The sequence below is a fragment of the Chenopodium album genome, chromosome 5, assembly GCF_948465745.1.
Source record: "Chenopodium album chromosome 5, dcCheAlbu1.1, whole genome shotgun sequence".
In the NCBI taxonomy this organism is placed as follows: domain Eukaryota; kingdom Viridiplantae; phylum Streptophyta; class Magnoliopsida; order Caryophyllales; family Amaranthaceae; genus Chenopodium; species Chenopodium album.
The window spans coordinates 56127965-56147234 of record NC_137838.1 but is presented as its reverse complement, the minus strand read 5'-3'; the positions used below and the strand labels follow the sequence as shown (position 1 = coordinate 56147234).

At 36.7% G+C, this 19270-nt stretch overlaps 3 protein-coding genes across 3 annotated transcripts; 1 reads left to right on the top strand and 2 right to left on the bottom strand.

The window, feature by feature from the left end:
* Nucleotides 1-4024: 4024 nt before the first annotated feature.
* Nucleotides 4025-8134, top strand: LOC145630766 (uncharacterized). The gene is made up of 6 exons (XM_081682936.1): nucleotides 4025-4654; nucleotides 5446-5618; nucleotides 6437-6521; nucleotides 6592-6786; nucleotides 7674-7846; nucleotides 7966-8134. The coding sequence occupies exons 1-6, from the start codon at nucleotides 4286-4288 to the stop codon at nucleotides 8015-8017; spliced, it is 1047 nt and encodes a 348-aa protein (XP_081539062.1). The 5' UTR covers nucleotides 4025-4285; the 3' UTR covers nucleotides 8018-8134.
* Nucleotides 8135-9231: 1097 nt separating this feature from the next.
* On the bottom strand, nucleotides 9232-14034 carry LOC145632120 (nuclear transport factor 2-like). The gene is made up of 9 exons (XM_081684408.1): nucleotides 13753-14034; nucleotides 13537-13671; nucleotides 11881-12187; nucleotides 11292-11557; nucleotides 10942-11155; nucleotides 10582-10703; nucleotides 10407-10472; nucleotides 10132-10207; nucleotides 9232-9654 (listed from the first exon to the last, which is right to left on the bottom strand). The coding sequence occupies exons 1-9, from the start codon at nucleotides 13780-13782 to the stop codon at nucleotides 9470-9472; spliced, it is 1401 nt and encodes a 466-aa protein (XP_081540534.1). The 5' UTR covers nucleotides 13783-14034; the 3' UTR covers nucleotides 9232-9469.
* A 964-nt stretch (nucleotides 14035-14998) lies between these two features.
* Nucleotides 14999-18390, bottom strand: LOC145632924 (uncharacterized). Its single transcript, XM_081685246.1, has 5 exons — nucleotides 17849-18390; nucleotides 16636-17686; nucleotides 16344-16493; nucleotides 16078-16243; nucleotides 14999-15948 (listed from the first exon to the last, which is right to left on the bottom strand). Exons 1-5 carry the CDS (start codon nucleotides 18388-18390, stop codon nucleotides 14999-15001), a joined length of 2859 nt encoding a protein of 952 aa, XP_081541372.1.
* Nucleotides 18391-19270: the final 880 nt, after the last annotated feature.

Genomic DNA, 19270 nt, shown 5'->3' with positions numbered 1-19270 from the left:
AATTTATTTTTAAAACAAAGTTTCAATTTTTTTTTTATTCGAAAGGGAGAGGTGGCAACGGCAGCCACCACGCCAGCTGCCGGCGGGTGACGCTCCTAGCAGCCGGCGGCCACCTGCTGCTGGTGGTCGGCAGAGAGAGAGGGTGGTGCCGAGAAGGGGGAAGGGGAAAAGGGGAAAGAAAAAGAAAAAGAAAGAGAAAGAGAAAGAGAAAAGGGAGAGAAGTTTACCTTGGGTTTTCTCCACTCTGGGCAAAGTCTGATTTGCTTCAAGTGTTGAATATTTATACCCTTCTCTAGAAACCCTTCTCCCTAAACTTTCCTCTTTTAATTTTCCTATTCCCTTCCCTAATAAAACTTTACTAAAATAAAACTTTTCTTAAATTTAACCCCAACTTAATTAAGTTAATTAATTAAATAAACTTTCCTTTTATAAATATTTCCAAACTTATTTAAAATAAATAATTAAAATACTTTAAATAAAACAATTCAATTTAATTAAATACTTCTCAAAATACTTATTTTAATTAAAATACGTAAAAAAAAATACGAGATATTACATATACCATGAAAGGTGTTGGGCTAGAGTATTTAGATTAGGATTAGGACTTTGAGCTAGACATGGACTCTTATTTAGAGATATAATCTATAAATAAGATCCATGCCTAAGGTTGAAAAGAGGCACAGTTAACAATTAGTAAATTGTGACACTAGACAACCAGTTTTCCCAAACCCTAATATCCCTTTCTCTCTCTTCACTCACGACCCCTCCCTTCTCCTCACATCCGTAAGGCCGACGTCTATTATATTGGTGGTGGTTCGTGGTTAGTTTGTCTCTCTTCTTCGTTGAAGGTTCATTGAAGTGTTTAATCATGACTACCTAGCATTAGTGGAGGTTTAATCTGTGCCTGTGGACCAAGTAGAGGAATCACGCTTGGGATTCTTTATCTCCCATTGTTCTTGTTCGATCGCACGTGGAATCACGCTTCAAATGTACAATTATGTGTTCTTTTATGTGTTATGCAATGATTTTTGTTTTTAGATGCTTATAATTATGATTCATGCAATTTCGATCAGAGTATATAAAGTCCTACAAAGTCTACTTGGCTACTCGTGAGCTTCTTGTTGGTCCTAAATCCTAATTGGACTATGAATAGATATTTGTGAATTTTGTAATTCTAATCACTAGTAATTTTTTAATTTGTGCCCGGACAATGCCAAAGGTTGATAAAAATTTAGGATAAATTTTTTGGCTTGAATGTTAAATACGGTCATTTAATCTTTTTTTTTTTATATATATAATTCGGGATATTTAGACATACGATATCATATCGCTAATTTATATAATAGTATACTTTTTATAGTTTTGTTTGTAAATAGATATTTATGTTATTTATTGACTTGAAGTATTTATATTGAACTTAAATTATTTTACCAAACTAAAATAAAATATTTTTACAAAATTAAAATTAAATATTGATTAAAACTTGTTTTTAATAATTCTCTATTATTTTTAAATAAATAAATATATATTATAAATGGATCTTATTTTAAAGAAATTTTCAAAACAAATTTTATGATGGAAATAAAATCGAGTTATAATATTTATTAAAAGCTACGATTAATTTTGTATATATGAAATATTATTTGTATATGAAAAATAAAACTCTATACAACAATTTTATCTTACAAATTTTATCCAAAATTTGATTACCTAACATCATGTGTCACGAAAATACCTATTTGTAGCGGCTTACATGGCACGACACTTGGCGAAAAGTTAAAATGTCAAGTGTTGATCGGCTTTATTTATTAGCTAAGTGATATGATTTGTTTAGGTTTGATAATATAATTCGTTGTTTGGATGATATGTGTAATTATCGGGATAGTATTAGTAACTAATTAGATAATGTCCTTAAGTATCTAGGATGGATGATATGATTAATTGACTATATATATGATATCATTCATTGTTTAGATGATTGGATGATATCTTTAAATGCCTAGGATTAATGATATTGTTAATTGGTTGGATAATATGGTTAATTAATTGTTTAGATGATATTCACAATTACTTGAATGATGTCATTACAATTAATTGAACATTTTAAAAGGTTGAGCTTTTCTAATTTTGTGTTGATCTCACGAAGTCATTGGTGGTCTTTATTTGTATCATAGTGACTTTTTTTAATTAATATAGCGATGTTAAATTAATATGGTGACCCTAATGCTAGTATTCGACAAAAAAAAAAAAGAAAAAGAAAAAGAAAATGTAAACTAAGTGTTTTTTTAAGATGACCTACAAAATCGAGTTCGTCTTTCAAGGATATGGGACAAAGCTTCACAGGGTGTCAAAAACCTATTCAACATAAAATCCACCCCCGCCTCATCACCCATGTCAGGTATAGTCTTTATCTCCATTCGCGCCCTACCAACTGCAAAATCGAGACCCATTCTCGCACCCCCTAACATCCCTATATATCCAATTGACCCGATCCGAAATTGATCCAAAAAAATAAATTTTAAATATTGACTTATTTGAGCCAATAATTTGGTATTATTCAAATTCAAAGTTATATCCAACCCGACTTCATCAAGCCCGACCCATACAATTAAATTGACGCTGTAACCGTAAGTAGGGGTGCTCATAACCACGTACTCGGGATTTCGGGTACCCGGAAGTGCGGGTAGTTATTTAGGCGGCCCATTACCCGACCCGCTAAAAGCAGGTACCCGTTTATTGGGTACCTGTACCGGGTACCCTCCCGGTGTACCTGAAATTTCAATACATATGTTTTTTTTTGCCCAAAAAAAAAAAAAAAAAAAAAAAAAAAAAACCTTTTTTCATTTAAAAACAAAAACTATACTTCCTCCGTTTCTATAAGCTATAGCCCTTTGACACACAATTTAAGGAAGAGATTAAAGAAGATAAACATAGGCTAAATAAAAAAATAATAATGTCATCAAACCCCAATTTATCCCTTTTATTGGTGGTTTAATTTTATTTATTTATTTATTTATTTTTTTTTTTTTGTAATAAAAATACCGTTTGTCTTTTTAATTAACTCCTTAAATTGCGTACCATGGGACTATAGGTCAAGTAAATTGAAACGGAGGAAGTATATCCCAGTAAATTGAATATAGTATTAAACATCTATCTATACTATATACTAAAGTAATCACCGAAGGGACACTTGGCATGATTTTATGAAAAAAATTTCCCTCCAAAATGCTCTTTTTATATATAAAAAAAAAATCTGTTAAAAAAATTTAAAGGATAGACATTATTAAATTCAAATTTTAAAAAAAAAATATTACATAAGTTATTTAATTTCAATTAACTCTATTTTAATTGACTATTACTATATCATCCTTTATAAATCCGTGCATTGCATGGGGAAAAAACTAGTTAACATAACTAAACCAAAAATCAAAATCAAAACTTAATTTAGGGTTTATGTAATCAAGAAAAGGAGCTATTGACATTGGAAAAATAACTCCAAAATTTACAATCAAAGATTCAGAAAAACTAATTGGTCTACTCGAAATTACGGGTTGAACGCGAAGAGCATCGTCAACAGAAGAAGGGTCAACGAAAGTGACAAACCCAAAACCTCGAGGTGTACAACAGAGGAAGAAACTTTGCCATATTTGACCGAGGTTTGCCTGAGAGGGACTGACGGGGGTCGCCTGAGAGTCAGGAAGGAGGTCGCCTATCAGGGAGTGTTTGAGAGTGTGTGTTTGTCGTGTTTGAGAGTGAAAGAGGAGTGAATGTGAAAGAGGAGATGAGGCTACGGTTAGAAAGAGTAAGTAACCCTAATTCCTAAGGAAAAAAAAATGGGTATTTAACGGGTACCCGATACAGTCAGAGGCTTGCCCATTGCCCAACCCGCAAATATGATATTTTAGCACCCGCAGAATTGGAAAAAAAATGAAAAATACCCGTCGGATACCTTATGGGTCAGCGGATTGAGTCAAACGGGTCGGTTATTTTTTAACACCCTAAGAGGCTAAGAGCCTAAGACCATAACTGTAAGTCAGTAACTCGTCATCGATGGGTGCAATTCCCAAGCTATATATCACCCACACTACCCTCCTCCGTATGCTCTACACGTGTTGCGTTTCAAATCTGTAAGCAAAAATAAAATAAAATTAGAGGTCCTTTAATTGCAAGAAATTTTCAGTCTCAAGCAAAGGCAAATCAAGATCCCAGTTCTGTTAATTTCCTAATAACATAAAATAATACCATTTTCAATCTCAAAATCAATAAGAAAAAAAAAACCTCTGAAATGTTAGAAACGGCCCTGTCTTTATCGATATACACCAATAATCATGGTGTTGAAGAACAAGATGAAAAGAATGATGGGGAATTTCAGGGTAATGGTGATTTTAGTTTTATGAAACCAAACATGGATTTAATCAAAGAAGAAGGTGATGATTTGGGTGAAATTGTTGGTGGGTTTGAAAAGAAATTAGATGTTGAAGATGATGAACCACCACCTAGTCCACCTATGTACCTTGCTTCTGGGCTTGGGATTAAGGATCATTTTGATAGTTTTAGGGAGGAAAGAGGAAATGATGAAGAGTATTATAAAGAGTTGATTGATGAATTTCCTAATCATCCTTTAATTCTGAAAAAGTATGCTCAGTTTCTACAGGTCAGATTTTATGATGCCTTTGTTATAATATGCTTTGCTGTAAATATGTGTTGTTTCTGAAGGAAATAAATATAATTTTGGTAAGGAACTGTTATGAGTTTTGTATGATACTGTATATTGTATTTATATTCTATATGATTCTGTTTGTTATGAAGTTTAAATTTGAAGTGGGGTATTGTATTTGATGTGGGGTATCAAGAGAGAGTCCTGAGTTTATATCCAAGATATGGAAACAAGGACTTATATTTGCCTTAAAATCATAGAAGTAAACCCCTTATATGTTCTTTTAATGAATGATCGTAAACTCGTCTTAGTCAATTTATTATGCGGAATGCTGATATGTACTTCATCCGTTCACTTTTAATTGCAAAATGAGGTGCGTAGTTTGGAAAATTAAAGAAAGGAAAAAAAAAAGTAAACTCAGTGTGACGAGGAAAGTGTTAAAGAAAATCTTTGACAAAATAAAGTAATTTTGCAATTATTTTGCAACTTACATAACTCATTTTGGACCCACTGATAGCTTTTGCAATCTTAGCTTTTATTATTTTTACCCCTTTCCATGTCAATGTAGATATGTTATTTTGAAACCAATATACATTATACAGTATTGTTTAGACTTCTGCTAAAATAAATCTTGAAACCAATTACAAAAGGTTCTTTTGTAGCAATATTTTTTAACTGAGTTAACTAAACAACATTCTGCATCAATATAGGAAAATAAAGACTTATTAAACAGTTTGTATTTTGTATTAACTTTGGATAAACTTGATGAATAATTTGTTTTGAAACAGAGAAAAGGAGACCTTCAAGGAGCAGAAGAGTATTATTTTCGCGCCACAATAGCTGATCCTAGTGATGGGGAAAATCTTTCACATTATGCTCAATTAGTGTGGGAGCTCCATCGTGATCAGGAAAGAGCCTCGGGATACTTTGAGCTTGTTGCTCAAACTGCTCCCAAGGATAGGTGTGTAATTTTGATACCATACTACTAAATGTTAGCTTGACATAGTTTACCTTTTACTACATGTGCAGTCAGCTTGCACAATTTCTTTATCTTGTTAAGTTTTAAGTATCATGATTATTTTCCCTTAACATAGGAAAATTAAAGGGGGACAATGATTAATCAATCATCTCTTATACAAATGTTAACATGAATTTAACTTGATTATTTGAACTTTTTATCCCTGAACCCAACTTATATGGACTTATATTATATGAATTCATTTTAACTTAAACTCATATTATAAGTGTAAAGTAACTGGGCTTTTGGACATGTTATTCTGCAGAACTTATCTTTGATTATAGTAATCAAAAGGATTGGGGTTTAATTATTTCATAATTGAGCCAGATTATGGTTATGCCCATGTAAAGTTCCAGCCTTCAGTAAATCTTGGTTTTGATTTCATCATGGGTTATTGGGGAGGACAAATGTAGGTGTTTATAACTTCGATTTATGTACACTTGTAAGTTGTAACAATAGTATCTGAAGTACATATATCAGCCGAATTGCACACATATATGAGCAGCATCTTAGACAACAATTTTTATTTTTACTTAGGCCTCATATGTTACGTATGCAATCCTTTTCCCCTGTAACTGCAAAGGAAAAATATAAACCCTTAGTTGTGGCTTTAAGCTAGCATCAGTGTAATTTGTTGTGATGTGTTGAGTATTAGGAATTTCTATGTTAGTACATGCATTGCTGTCGCGGTATATATAAGAAGCTCTAAAGTGTAAATTGGCGAATTTGCTGAAATGCTGACATCGTACCTCATGCTTCAGCAATGTTCTGGCAGCATATGCTAAGTTCCTTTGGGAAGCAGGTGATGATGAACATGAGGGTTCTATTCAACCTGATCTTGGACAGGTATGAAATTCCTATTAAAGTGAATGTTTGATCGTTAAATCTTGTGAACCTAACTGAGGTTGGCTTCCAGGAAGACCTACAAAAATCTATTCACTTGCATCCTGCAGATGAGATTGTAGTTGGCGTTGATGGTGGCATTGACAGTCCAAATTTTGAAGGAGTCCCTATAAACAGTGCTGATGTAGAAGATTACTATAAGAGGATGATCGAGAAAGATCCATCAGATCCCCTGTTTCTGAAGAAGTATGCTCAGTTCTTGTATCAGGTGAACCTCCAACTGTATTTTTAGAACATTTACTCTATTACTGGTAAAGCAAATAATGTCCCTCTATTCCATAGTATAGTGCCAATTCCACGGTTTTCCAAGTATACCTTTCACCATCTATCTTTAATCAAGTATTAACAAACTTTATAAAAACTTGATATTCTTTGTTCACTAGTTTTATAGTTTTACCATTAAGATAGAATACAATATTTACCAAGAGAGTTTTATAGCTAAAGCAACAAAGAAATCCTTACATCTGATTACAACCTCCAAAAACTTTTAGTGCAACACAGCTTCATGCTCATTTCACCTCCTCTCTTCCCACCTCATGGGAAGAGTTGAAGACAGAATCATAAGCTAGCAGCAGTATCCAGCAATGAATTTTATTGCATTGACCATTTGAAGGTATTTGATATTCATAGTGACAGGAGATTATAATTTGAACTGATTTATACATATTTGTTTAATGTATTGCTTCCGTAAGATCCCCTCCCTACTACTCCCCGGGCCTAAAACTGTTGCAACATACCCCAACTTTCCAATTAATTCCAAGCACCCACTAGAATCTGGAGCGTCAGGTATCAATTCCTTTAAAATTATGAATGAGTGAGTTCCATGAGGACATTATTGCGACGTCCCTTTGATCTAAATTTCTTGTAACTGTGAACTTTTAGACCGTGTTAAAAACTTTGGTAGAGTTTTCTTGTATATCTGAAATTTTGGACCGTGTTAGCTCCTTTGGTAGAATTTTCTTGTATATGTGAACTTTTGGACCGTGTTAGCTCCTTCGGTTGAAATTTCTTGTATGTGAACTTTGGACTGTGTAAACCCCTTTTAACTATTTCCGGAATATGACTTTTTTGGTTGATGATGTGTTCTAATGACAGACAAAGGGTGATCTTCAGAGTGCTGAAGAATATTACTCGCGTGCCATATTGGCTTACCCGCAAGATGGGGAGATGTTGTTGCAGTATGCAACGTTACTATGGGAAATCCATCATGACCAGGAAAAAACTTTACATTACATGGAACGAGCTATTGAAGCTGCCCCTGGAGATAGGTATTGATCTCTCCCAAATCTTCCAGGATTTTAAACTTCAAAGTACGCCTACTTTTCCACACAATTTTCAGAATTTCTAATCTGAAATTAACTTATTTTCTTATGCTTGTTTCCTGCAGCAACAATCTCGCAGCTTATGCTCGTTTTCTATGGACCATTGATGATGAATAATAACCCACTTCTTTTTCATAGTGAACTTCAGGTTGTACATTTATATGAACAGCATGATAATTAAATTGTGATGTTCAATAGTTGAAATTCTGTTTTTATAAAGAATGTGATTTTGCCTCTCTTCTTGTTGGAAGGTTTATATGTTGATAAGTGCCCGTAAAATTTTCATCTGTGAGAAGTTCAAGGCCGTTAAATATTATACTAGAGATAAAAAATATATACTACTTGTATATATCCTCATTCGTAAGCCATACATATCAGGATAATTTCCGACACTAATTTGTAATTATAGCTACTTATGTCATGGCTTGCTACCCGAATGTAATCCTAGCAAAGAATGCATAATTTCATGCCTTGACTTGGTAGGTTTTTCATCCGTGAAGTCCAAACTCCGTTTCCGATAAACTTGTATCCACTAGACTGGATAATAGAGTGCACTGTCATTTGTTTTTTTTTTAATTGGTTGGTATGTATCAGCTGTCATCGTTTTGGGTAATTTTAGTTGGTAAATATCTGCTTTCTTGTAATGATTAAATATATATAAAAATTTTAATTATCAAGCGAAATTCAATCATCAAGAACAGAAGCTGTAGCGAAATTTCGCCCCGACCCCTGTCAACTGAGATTCGAACTAATCTCGTACTACCTCAGTTTCATATTATTTCATACAATTTCCTCTCTCTCTCTCTCTCTCTCTCTCTCTCTCTCAACCCTTCTCACCAGTCACCTCAAATCTCCATTAACACCCCAATTCTTCACCAAAATTCACCAAGTTTCTTTTTCCTTCTTACTTTCTACTCCATTCTCTACTTCTCTTCCATATTTTTCTTTCTCAAAATACATACTTCCAACCAAGGGGTTTCAATTTATAGTGAGAAATAGCTTGAAATTCACACCCATGGTACCAAGGAAGAGAAGTAGAAGCATTGCACACACAAGTCAGGTGCCACCACCTCCACCACCACCATCAGCAATCTCTTGCAACCTACAATTTCTCAGCAGGTTTTTCAACCAAATGGCTAAGGTCTAATTTCTCTTAATTCAAACTTCATCCATTTACTTCTTTCAAGTATCACATTTTTAAAAAAATTTGAATACGTAAAGTTCAAGATACATACGTGTTAAAATATGTCTTTAAGGCTGTGTAAAGTCAAAATAGGGCAAAGTAATAAAAAAAAAAAACATATTAACAGAAGTTTTATGCCAATGAAATCTTTGACTGAAAACAAATAATTTTCTTTAATTAATTTATGATGTTAAAAATGAACAATAGAGCCTTGATATTGAAAGCTACTCCCCAAAGAATGCATTTCTTCAAATGCCAAAAGAACTGCAAAAATATTAAGTATAATTTATGTTTGATTTTCGGAAACTAAACTGAAAGTAATGCTAAAATTTCTCTATTTCTTCATCATCAACCTACAATGTTCACTCTGATATGGTATGTCCGTTTCATGAAGCTTGGTTCGTGGAATACCCTTTATCTTGTCGGCTAGTTTGCCTGTAATAGCCGTTCCCTCGTGGCCTGTTGAACTCGCGCTCTCCTCCAACTTGACCACCACCCCTGCTATAATTACGACCTCCAAACCGTCCCCTCGAAGAATCAGGCTGATATGTAGCTCTTCCTCTCCCTCTCCCTGCTCAGATCATTCCATGCAAAGTTAACAAGGCACACAGCAGGTTCAGCACACGTTTAAATTTGTAATGCAATAGTTAATGTCAGCTAGCTTAACTCTTAATGAGTGTTATATATGACCAGGGGTTCAATGTCGTTTGTATCACTAATTATGATGCAACAATAACTAGAAGATTTCAAGTAAAATCTTCAGCTGTACAAAGAGGACTATTTCTTTCATATTGACCAGTGACAAAAGGATGTCTGTTCTGTTCTATATTTGTGATACATGCTAGAAGATATTGGTGCGAGAGCCAGGAGGGGGCAACGGAAACTGAAAGAGGCAAGACAACTAGACATTTGTCCAGGCAAAAAAAACAGAGATGGAAACTCAAGAAAGCTTATATTGACATTTCTTAACACATCAGCAACTAGATCAAAATTAATTAGTTGAGAGATTATGAAGACATTTAAACAGAAACAGAGCAGGTATACATACTTCCACGTGCAAAGCTGCTGTTTGCTCTCCTCTCTTCTATGTATACTTGTCGTCCGGCAACCTGAACTGAGCCAGCCTAAATAATGGTAAAACAAAACATAAGCACAGTGACCATAACAAAATAACTAAATTAATTAAATAAATTGAAGTTTGCAGTTAAATTAAATTCCAGCCAGCCACCACAAACACAGCCAGCGGAAGCACATAGAACATCTAAGATGAGGAAAAATGTATTAGGAGCATGATAGCAACACAAACAATACTAAGATACAAACCTTGATTGCACTTTGGACAGATTCAATATCTTCGAATTCGACAAATGCATAGCAAACATCAGTGTCCTGAATATAGTTCACATCAAACAACATATAAGCACACCAATATTTAGAAAACTGATGGTAGAAATTATTCCATGACTTCCAATAAAAATTAAATAATGCACATTTAAACCTTCAGTCTCCTGATGGCTACACCTTCACCAGTAAGTTGGCCAAATTTCTTAAACTCTTCCTCTAACTCAGAGGCAGATACATTCGGTAACAAATTTCTCACATAGACTGACTTTATTTCACCTACAATAACAGCAAACAAAATTATTTTAATAATAGATCATACTAGATGGTGCAGAAGATGGAATTCTGGAAAAATCAAGCAGGTAACAGATCTAAAGAGATATGATGCATGCAAGGAGAGATTGTGAATCTTTAAAGTTTAAGATCAGCCCAGATGATAAGTTATCACTTAAAAACTGTTTGAAATAATCCAAATCAAAGGCTTGAGACCAAAAAAAAGACAAGAAACTTGGCAGACCTCTATCATCTGTACCCGAGACCTCCTCACTCATATCTGTTGTAAAATTCTCACTTGCAACTTGCATTGAATTCGTCAGCTGCTGGGGTTGTTGGGCAGCAGATTGCTGGGTTTGCTGTGGGGCTTGCTGCCACTCTGAAGCAGATGTCACAGCCTTGTTAGAAGAAGATGGAGGTGCCACAGATAGAGTTGAATGTACTTTGGCAGCTCGTAACTTCAGTAAAGCACATAGAATTTTCAATCAGTTTAGTATGAAATAAAACCTATGCTCTGATATACAGAAACACAAATGACAACATAACATTAACAGAGACTAATTCAAAGGCAACTAAAGCCAAGCGGGCACATACCACAGAAGCGTAGGTATGCTTTTGAGGCTCCTCAGCAGAATCCTCTATGTGTGATGGTGGAATTTCCTGTATGGGGTTTATTGGGCTCTCAAGAAAACCATTTGCCTGCTCCCTAGAATTGACATCAAGTATATTTTCGACTTCAGGGGCTTGCTGAAGCCTCTGTTCGGGCATTGAATAATTATCAACTGCGCCATTTTCTTTGATATCCGCAGGAGGCATGTAGTCTCTGGCCTGCATTCCTCCACTAATCATGTAGTTTGATACTGTAAAATAGCCAATCATCTTACATCACCAAAGTCGTATATTAAGGTACATCACTAAGTATGCAATAGCAATTTTTCATGAATAAACTTCAGAATGCATATAAAGCAACAAGTTCAACCTTCAATAATAAGGTCCAAGCAAGTGTATCTATACCAGGTAAATTTAAACATCAATATAACAATGACAAAGCATTGCTTTGCCTTGGCACAACATCTTAGTTTTATATAAAGGGAATACTCTACTCTAACTCTTAACCACACCCAAGTGACCTCGTCTACTAAGAAAAGGCTGGGAATCCATAATCACAGCTAAAGTTACATACCTGCCTCAGGTATGGGTGAAGAAGCATTCAACTTCACATTAAGATTGGCTTGCCCCATCAGCGGTGCAGGATAAGGATGAACTTGATCTTCTTCAATAAAGTGAAAAACATCATTGAGAACAAAAAATCCTTTCTCTTGGGGAGCCAAAAAAAATGTCTGAGCAAATTTCTTTTTCCCGCTGAAATCCCTTATCTGTACAGACCCTGTGACCATCACAATTACTCCTCCATTCCATGATTCAAGGGAATGAGCCGTCTTAATCTCAATTGATGTAAAACGCATTGACATAACAAGTGCATGGATTTGCTGCCAGGGTAAATATGTTAAGTGTGTCAGTTGCATGAAGAAAGAGTGGGAAGAACAGCATTTACAGAAAATAAACAAAAGAAAGCATACAACCAAAAATTCCCCATAAGATAGATTATATATATATATATATATATATATATATATATATATATATATATATATATATATATATATTATAAATCATATACTAGTAATACTGCTGACAGAAAGTGAATAGGGAAACTTAGAATTTTCATAACTAGGGGAGGATGAAAGAGAAGAAGCAATATTAGTGGACCTTAATTAATACACTCCTCTAAGTCCACATTTCAAGAATTAATACCAATGAAGAGAAGAGCTCAAACAGGATGGTAAAAATATCTGAATACAGGCTTGTAGGATGGAGGGTTCAAGTCTGCCACTTCAAACAAAGCTGGACAGGACATGGGATAGCTTCATCTCCATAGAGTTCTTCTCACTATAATTTGGCATCCTCAATCCAGGTCAATCATCCTTAGATAAGAATACTCTAGTGCTACAATTATTTTGTTCTTCATTTTTACTGTTTATATTGACTTGAAAAGAGAGTGTGTAGAACAAGCGAAATGGAACCAAAAAAGATTGGTACTATTCATTCCATTCAACGATTTATTTATTCATAGTAAACATCAAATTTTAAGTAGCTCGTGGCTAGTGACACCTAAGTTGACACTCCTAGTATTACTTTGTCAACTTTTGATTTCTCCTACTCCAAAATACAACCTTGACCTTGGTCCCAAAACAGGAAAACACTCATTTATCATTAAGTGATATATAACTAAACTGACAATCCGGACCAGTACACATATCATTATCCAAGCGCATGAAGCACCAACATTTACGCTGCTGGCAATTGAAGTGCAGAATAATTAAAGGCTAATTCACAGGGACCTAAGGGCATGAATTCACAGCTTTCCCAATCATTCATTTCCACCGCATAAACTACACAAATATTCCCATCAAATTCCAATAAGCAAAACACACTTTGCCGTCATTTAGTATATAGAACCATTAATCAATTTCCACCATCACCTAACATCACTCAACGCAACCACGATTAATTAACCCTTTATCCATCACGCCATTTCCAATTTAATCCCCATACCTCCCTCTTTCATCCGAAACACTCATTTCTCACCGAGCAAAGGCCAAAATACCCATTTCACAAAAGAATCCAAATTCACTAACCAAAAAACAATTCATTTCAAGTTACAACAAAACCCAACAATTCCTACAATTCCCACAACCAAATCTTGCACAAAATTAAGTAGCAGCAACTAAAACAAAGCAAGCATTACAAAAAGAGGAGAGAGAAAAGTGTATATGACCAGCATTGCAGTAGCAGTCTCGCGAGTATGACCATCAATACGAATCATCGTACTTGCGTCAGAGTAAAGCTGGTGCACAAACTCTGGCCTTTGCTGAAGCATTGAGTAATATTGCGTAACAAAGTAGCTGCCCACCTAAAAAAAATAATAATAAAAAAAATGAATAAAATAAAGTTGAAATAATAAAATTAGGATTGAAAAATGAAATTTAAATACCTGAGCAGCAGTCATGTAAGGAGTCGCCATTGATAAGCAAGAAAAAAATGGAAAAATTCAAAATTGAAAAATCTAGGGTTTCAGAGCGAAACCCTAGATCTGGAAAAAAAAATACAGAGAGAGCAAAGAGAAGAAGAGTAAGGGAGTTAGAAGACGAAGAAGAGGAGAGAGATAGAAGGTAATTTTTAATTTAAAATTAACTTAAAATTTGATTTTTAATTTAATTTGAAAGATCTGCGGGAGAAAAAAATGGGGAATAAAATTGGGATAAGCAATAAGATTTTTTTTTATTTGATTTTTTATTAAAAAAAATTAAGAGAGAGAAAGGAAGGAAGGAGGAGATAGGGTTTATTTTTTAAGGATGAGATGAATGATGATGATAGGTTGGGGTTTAACGCGCAGGAAAAAAAAAGGGGGGGTGGGGTGGGTGTCTGGGTGATTATGGGCGTAGTGTTGTACTGTTGTGGTAGCGTCGCTACGGTTTTTTTTTTTTCTTTTTTTTTTTTTAGTTTTTTTTTTTTTTTTTTTTTTTTTTGACAAAGAGAACTAACAAAAAAACTTTAAATGAAATAAAAAGCAACTCCCTACGCTTAGCAGCTGCAGCAAGAGAATGCGCCTCCGCAACTAAATCTCGAGAAACCTTAGAAATCCGGCAGCTGCCCAAAGAGGACAAAATACCCTGAATTTCCCGTAGAATCCAAACCACAGCAATATCCGTAGCTCCCAAATTTGCAAGTAAAGGAAGAATCCTCATGCAGTCAATATGAATACAAATACTCGTGAAACCACGCTGCCGAGCATGCTTAAGACCATACAGACAGGCTAACAACTCAGAATGGAGCGCCGAACTAGCCAAACAAGCACGAGCACCACCCCCCAAAACCTGAGAAGATGAGAGCTCATGAAAGGACCAACCTGTACCAGCAGCAAGAGACCCACGATCCCAAGCACCATCAAAACCCATCACGACCTCGCAAGGAGACTGGCAGTCACCCCTAAGAATTCGGGTTAACGGGAGGTTAGAAAACCCAGGAGGGAAAGTAGGACAAGAGCCTGTAATATCACGTGCTTTCTGACTACGAGAACACCACTCGGAAGCTAAATCTAAAACAGATTGCGGAGAGGAAACAGCCGATCTAAATTTGATATTATTCCGCATTAACCAAAGAGCCCAACACGTACCCAAGAAAAGATCTAAAATATCCCACAGCTTGCCTCTTATCAAAGTAGAAATATTATCAGAAAACTAGTCCTGAAAGGAAAGCCGGGAGTCCAGCCTAGGACCCGTATCCCATGGAAAGGAATCCCAAATGAACCGAGAAAAGGAACAATCTCGGAACAAGTGGTTCACCGACTCAACAGAGGAACGACAAAAGGAGCAAGTAGGATCAATCGGCATACCTTTACGAACAAGCAAAGAAGCCGTTGGAAGGGCGTCATGGAGAATTTTCCAAACTAAAATCTTCCATTTTGGTAGAATAGGTAAACCCCACAAACAATTCCACCAAACACGAGGAAGAGATGAAGAAAACGAGGGAACATACTGAGAAATTAACCAAGTATATGCTGATTTAGTAGAAAAAGACCCATCCCGGGTGAATTTCCAGTAGACATAGTCATCAATTATCTGTAACGGACGTTCCAACCCAAGAATCGCCGAAGCAATTGAATCTGGAAAAAGATGGCGAACAAGGGACACATTCCAGGCAGTAGAATCAGGCATCAGCAAATCAGAAACTGAAGAAGGCCTATCCTCCATTGGAACAGAATCCTTAAAAGCAACCGTTACATTTGGTACCCAACAATCATTAATAATACTAACTCTAACACCGGAACCAACCTTCCAGGCAATACCAGCAGATAAAACCGCACTCCCTTCCAGCAACCCCCGGCTACCCCAAGAAGGCCCAGCACAATTAATAGAAGGGTTACAAGAAAGAAGGGAAGGATACTTTTCTCTAAGAACACGAGAAGCCAGAAGCTGGGGATTAAGCCTCAGTCTCCAAGCTTGTTTGGCTAGAAGAGCCAAGTTAAAAGAGTGAATATGACGGATACCTAAACCTCCCATACCTTTAGGAAGATGTAAAACAGATGACGGAGCTAAAGCCAAACCTCTGGAATCCTTCCCAGAACTCCACCAAAACCGGGAGAGTAAAGAATCAATCCGGTCACAAATAGTGGAAGGAACTTTAAAAACTGAAAGGACATGATTGAAAGTGGCCACCAAAATAGAGTTAATAACGACCAATTTCGCAGCAGGAGAAAGATGGAGAGAAGCAAACGAAGTCAGGCGTCAGACCACTTTATCCACCATGAACTGAAAACTTTTGCATTTGCTACGACCCAAATCAACTGGAAGACCCAGATAATCACCAATAGATGATCGAGAATTCATTCGGAGGCAGGAGGACAAATAATCTCGATAGTCATCAGGAGTATTAGAACTTAAATCTAACAAACGATTTTTGCAGATTAACCATCTGACCTGAGGCTGCACAAAATTCATTTGTAACAGACAAAATGTGTTCACATGCTGACGGTGAAACACGAAAAAACAATAATGCATCATCCGCAAAGAAAAGATGAGAAACCGAAGGAGCCCTACGCGAAACACAAAGTCCTTGAAAAAGCCCTTTTTTCTCATCACGGCGAAGCATTAAAGAGAACACTTCCATGCAGAGGACAAAAAGATACGGAGATAAGGGATCACCTTGACGAAGACCACACTTAGGAAGAAAAGGCTGAGTAAGAACACCATTTACCAAAATTTGATATGAAACCGTAGTAACACATTCTTGCAAAATATGAATCCAATACGGGGGGAACCCAAAATGACGAAGGGTATCCCATAAGAAGTCCCAATTTACCCTATCATAATTAAGCCTTATTCATATCAAGTTTTAGAGCCGCCGAACAAAATCTAGAAGGCGAAGTAGACATGTAGGAGAGCAGCTCATGGGCCAGCAGCCCATTATCCGCCATTATCCTGCCCGGTACAAATGCATTTTGAGTGTCCGAAATCAAGGCCGGTAGAACACAGCGAAGACGATTAGTGAGACACTTCGCAATGCATTTATAAAGCACATTACATAAACCAATGAGGCGGAATTGTGCAGGAGTTTCCGGATGATCAACTTTTGGAAGTAACACCAAGAAAGTACGGTTCCACTCCTTAAGTAGATATCCATGAGCGAAGAAATACTGAACAACGTCAACAATCTGGGAACCCACCACCGCCCAGTGAGTTTTAAAGAAACCAGCTGTAAAGCCATCCGGACCAGGGGATTTATCAGAACCAATATGAAACATTGCATCCTTAATTTCCGAAGAAGAAAAGGGACGTAAAAAAACCTGACAATCATCAGTAGAAAGCATAGGAATTTCCAAATCTTCCCAATGACAAGGAGAAGGAGTCGGCAAGGATTCATCAGTGTTATAAATCCCCAAAAAATGACCTAGAAGAAGATTAGAAATCTGAGAAGCTTCTGTAAACCAGATATGATTATCATCTCTAAGGCCCATTATTTTATTTCGGCGATGACGAGCCTGAACTGAACGAAAAAGAAGACTCGAATGAGAGTCACCAAAAGCATCCCAATGATTCTTGCATCTCTGTTTCCAGAATAAAAAGGCAGTCTGAGCCCTCGAAATTGTGTCTTGCCTTGAAAGTAAAAGATCACTCCGACCCTGCGCAGAATTCAGGACAGAAGAATCAGAAGGAGCCGAATTATGCAAATCCTGCCAATCAATACCCCATTTTTTCTTATGTGAAACACACCATGACATCAATCCTTTCTTAACTTCCCCCAGCTTCCGAGAGATAGAAAACATACAGGATTCCGGTTGAAAATGCTGCCATTCGGAAGCTATCAAAGAAGAAACTTCATTTAGGCCTAAACACCAATTTTTGATCTTATACGGGGATTTTCTGAAACTGCATATACCAGATTCTCATAAAATTATAGTTGCATGATCAGAAAACAAAATTGGTTGATGAGCAATAGCAGCATTCGGAAACTGATCTAACCAAGAAGAGGTGGCATATCCTTTATCAAGTCTTTCAAAAGTAGGGTTTTGAAGTTGAACATTGGTCTACGTGAAGTGCGGACCAAAGAAAGGAATATCCATTAACTGAGAATTCAATTTCCATTCTATAAAATTATGGCGGCCAGGAATCTCAGGAGACCCACCTACTTTATCTGAAAAGTACTCAACCTGATTAAAGTCACCTAATAAAACAGTATTTGGAACTGAAGATAAGATGTTGGCAATTTCATCCCAAACTGAATTTCTAAACGAAATATGAGGCGATCCGTACACAAAAATAATATATTTCATTACTTGACCAGGAACCTTCACTTCACAAAATACAACATTAGTAGAGATACTAATAGGCTTAACTACAACAGGAGCAAACCAAAATACAACCAAACCCCCGCTAAGACCTAGGGAATCCATCCCGCAAAAACCATCAAACCCAACTAAAGACAACTTTTGTACAGCCATACTAAGAGACATTAGAGTTTCCATGAGAAACATAATATCTACACCAAAAGAGCGGACTAAAGAAGCGATATACGGAACCTTAGGGGAGTCCGCTGTGCCAAGACCCCTACAATTCCACGCAGCTAGATTCATGGCCAAGTTGGTGGCTCCTTACGGGCAGCCACCTCACCCTCAGATTCCACTGATTGAGAAGTCGAAGAAACCGAGCCATCTGCACTGCACTTCCGCCTTTTGAGCGGTTTAAGGAAAGATAGACAAACCGACCCTGCATCAGAAATGTGAGAACGCTGAACTTGAGGGTCCGGAGTAGAAGAGCTGTGCTTACAAGGACATACTTCTTTAACCCACTTCCATATTCGATCCCCCTTTTTTGATAATTTTAAAGTGAGCGTTTTCCTCTGACCTGTATCACGAACCAGGGGAGCTGAAACATCAGTAGTAGAACGGACTGGAGAAGGTGGAACCGAAATGGGAGGGGAGCAATCCATTGGAGTGGGACCCTCTGAATGAACCTCAATGCTTTCACCTGGAATTTGGTAATCCCGTAGCAAATCAGAAGTCGAATGAGAGTCTTGAGAAAAAGCAAAGCCTTCAGCTGAAGAATCTGCCATATAACCGGACTCCCCTGAACTATGAGTCGGGAATGAGGCCGCAAGAGAAGGAGAAGGTGACGGAAGCGGGAGCAACGGAGTTGTGGGGTCAACTCCGGTAGGGGAAACAAGCCAAGTACTCGCGCCTGCACCAAAGTGGTCCGAGAAGATCGGACCAGAAGGACCTAACGGAGGTGGCGAGAAATGGAAGGGAACAGCCGCCGGTGTCGGAGCAGACTCAACACTACCAAGAAGAACATAAAGGTCACTTCGTCGGTACAGGGGAATGTGAGATAAAGAAACAGGGGACTCCATATCAGAATTACTATGGAGGTGGGCTTGTTGCTGGGATGTTGAAAATGGGCCTAACATGTTACGTTGGTGAAAGCCCAAAGGAGAGGCAGGCCTTGAATTATTAATAG

Excerpts from the sequence above, each read along its gene's own strand:
- LOC145630766 (XM_081682936.1), top strand. The coding sequence starts at position 4,286 with ATGTTAGAAACGGCCCTGTCTTTATCGATATACACCAATAATCATGGT. Across the intron at positions 6,522-6,591 it reads TTCAACCTGATCTTGGACAG|GAAGACCTACAAAAATCTAT; the intron begins GTATGAAATTCC and ends GTTGGCTTCCAG. Across the intron at positions 6,787-7,673 it reads ATGCTCAGTTCTTGTATCAG|ACAAAGGGTGATCTTCAGAG; the intron begins GTGAACCTCCAA and ends TTCTAATGACAG.
- LOC145632120 (XM_081684408.1), bottom strand. The coding sequence starts at position 13,782 with ATGGCGACTCCTTACATGACTGCTGCTCAG. Across the intron at positions 10,704-10,941 it reads CTCGGGTACAGATGATAGAG|GTGAAATAAAGTCAGTCTAT; the intron begins GTCTGCCAAGTT and ends CTGTTATTGTAG. Across the intron at positions 9,655-10,131 it reads CAGCAGCTTTGCACGTGGAA|GGAGAGGGAGAGGAAGAGCT; the intron begins GTATGTATACCT and ends TGATCTGAGCAG.
- LOC145632924 (XM_081685246.1), bottom strand. The coding sequence starts at position 18,390 with ATGAATCTAGCTGCGTGGAATTGTAGGGGTCTTGGCACAGCGGACTCC. Across the intron at positions 16,244-16,343 it reads TTTCGCGTAGGGCTCCTTCG|CCTCAGGTCAGATGGTTAAT; the intron begins GTTTCTCATCTT and ends AATTTTGTGCAG. Across the intron at positions 15,949-16,077 it reads GGGTCGTAGCAAATGCAAAA|TTTTTAAAGTTCCTTCCACT; the intron begins GTTTTCAGTTCA and ends ATGTCCTTTCAG.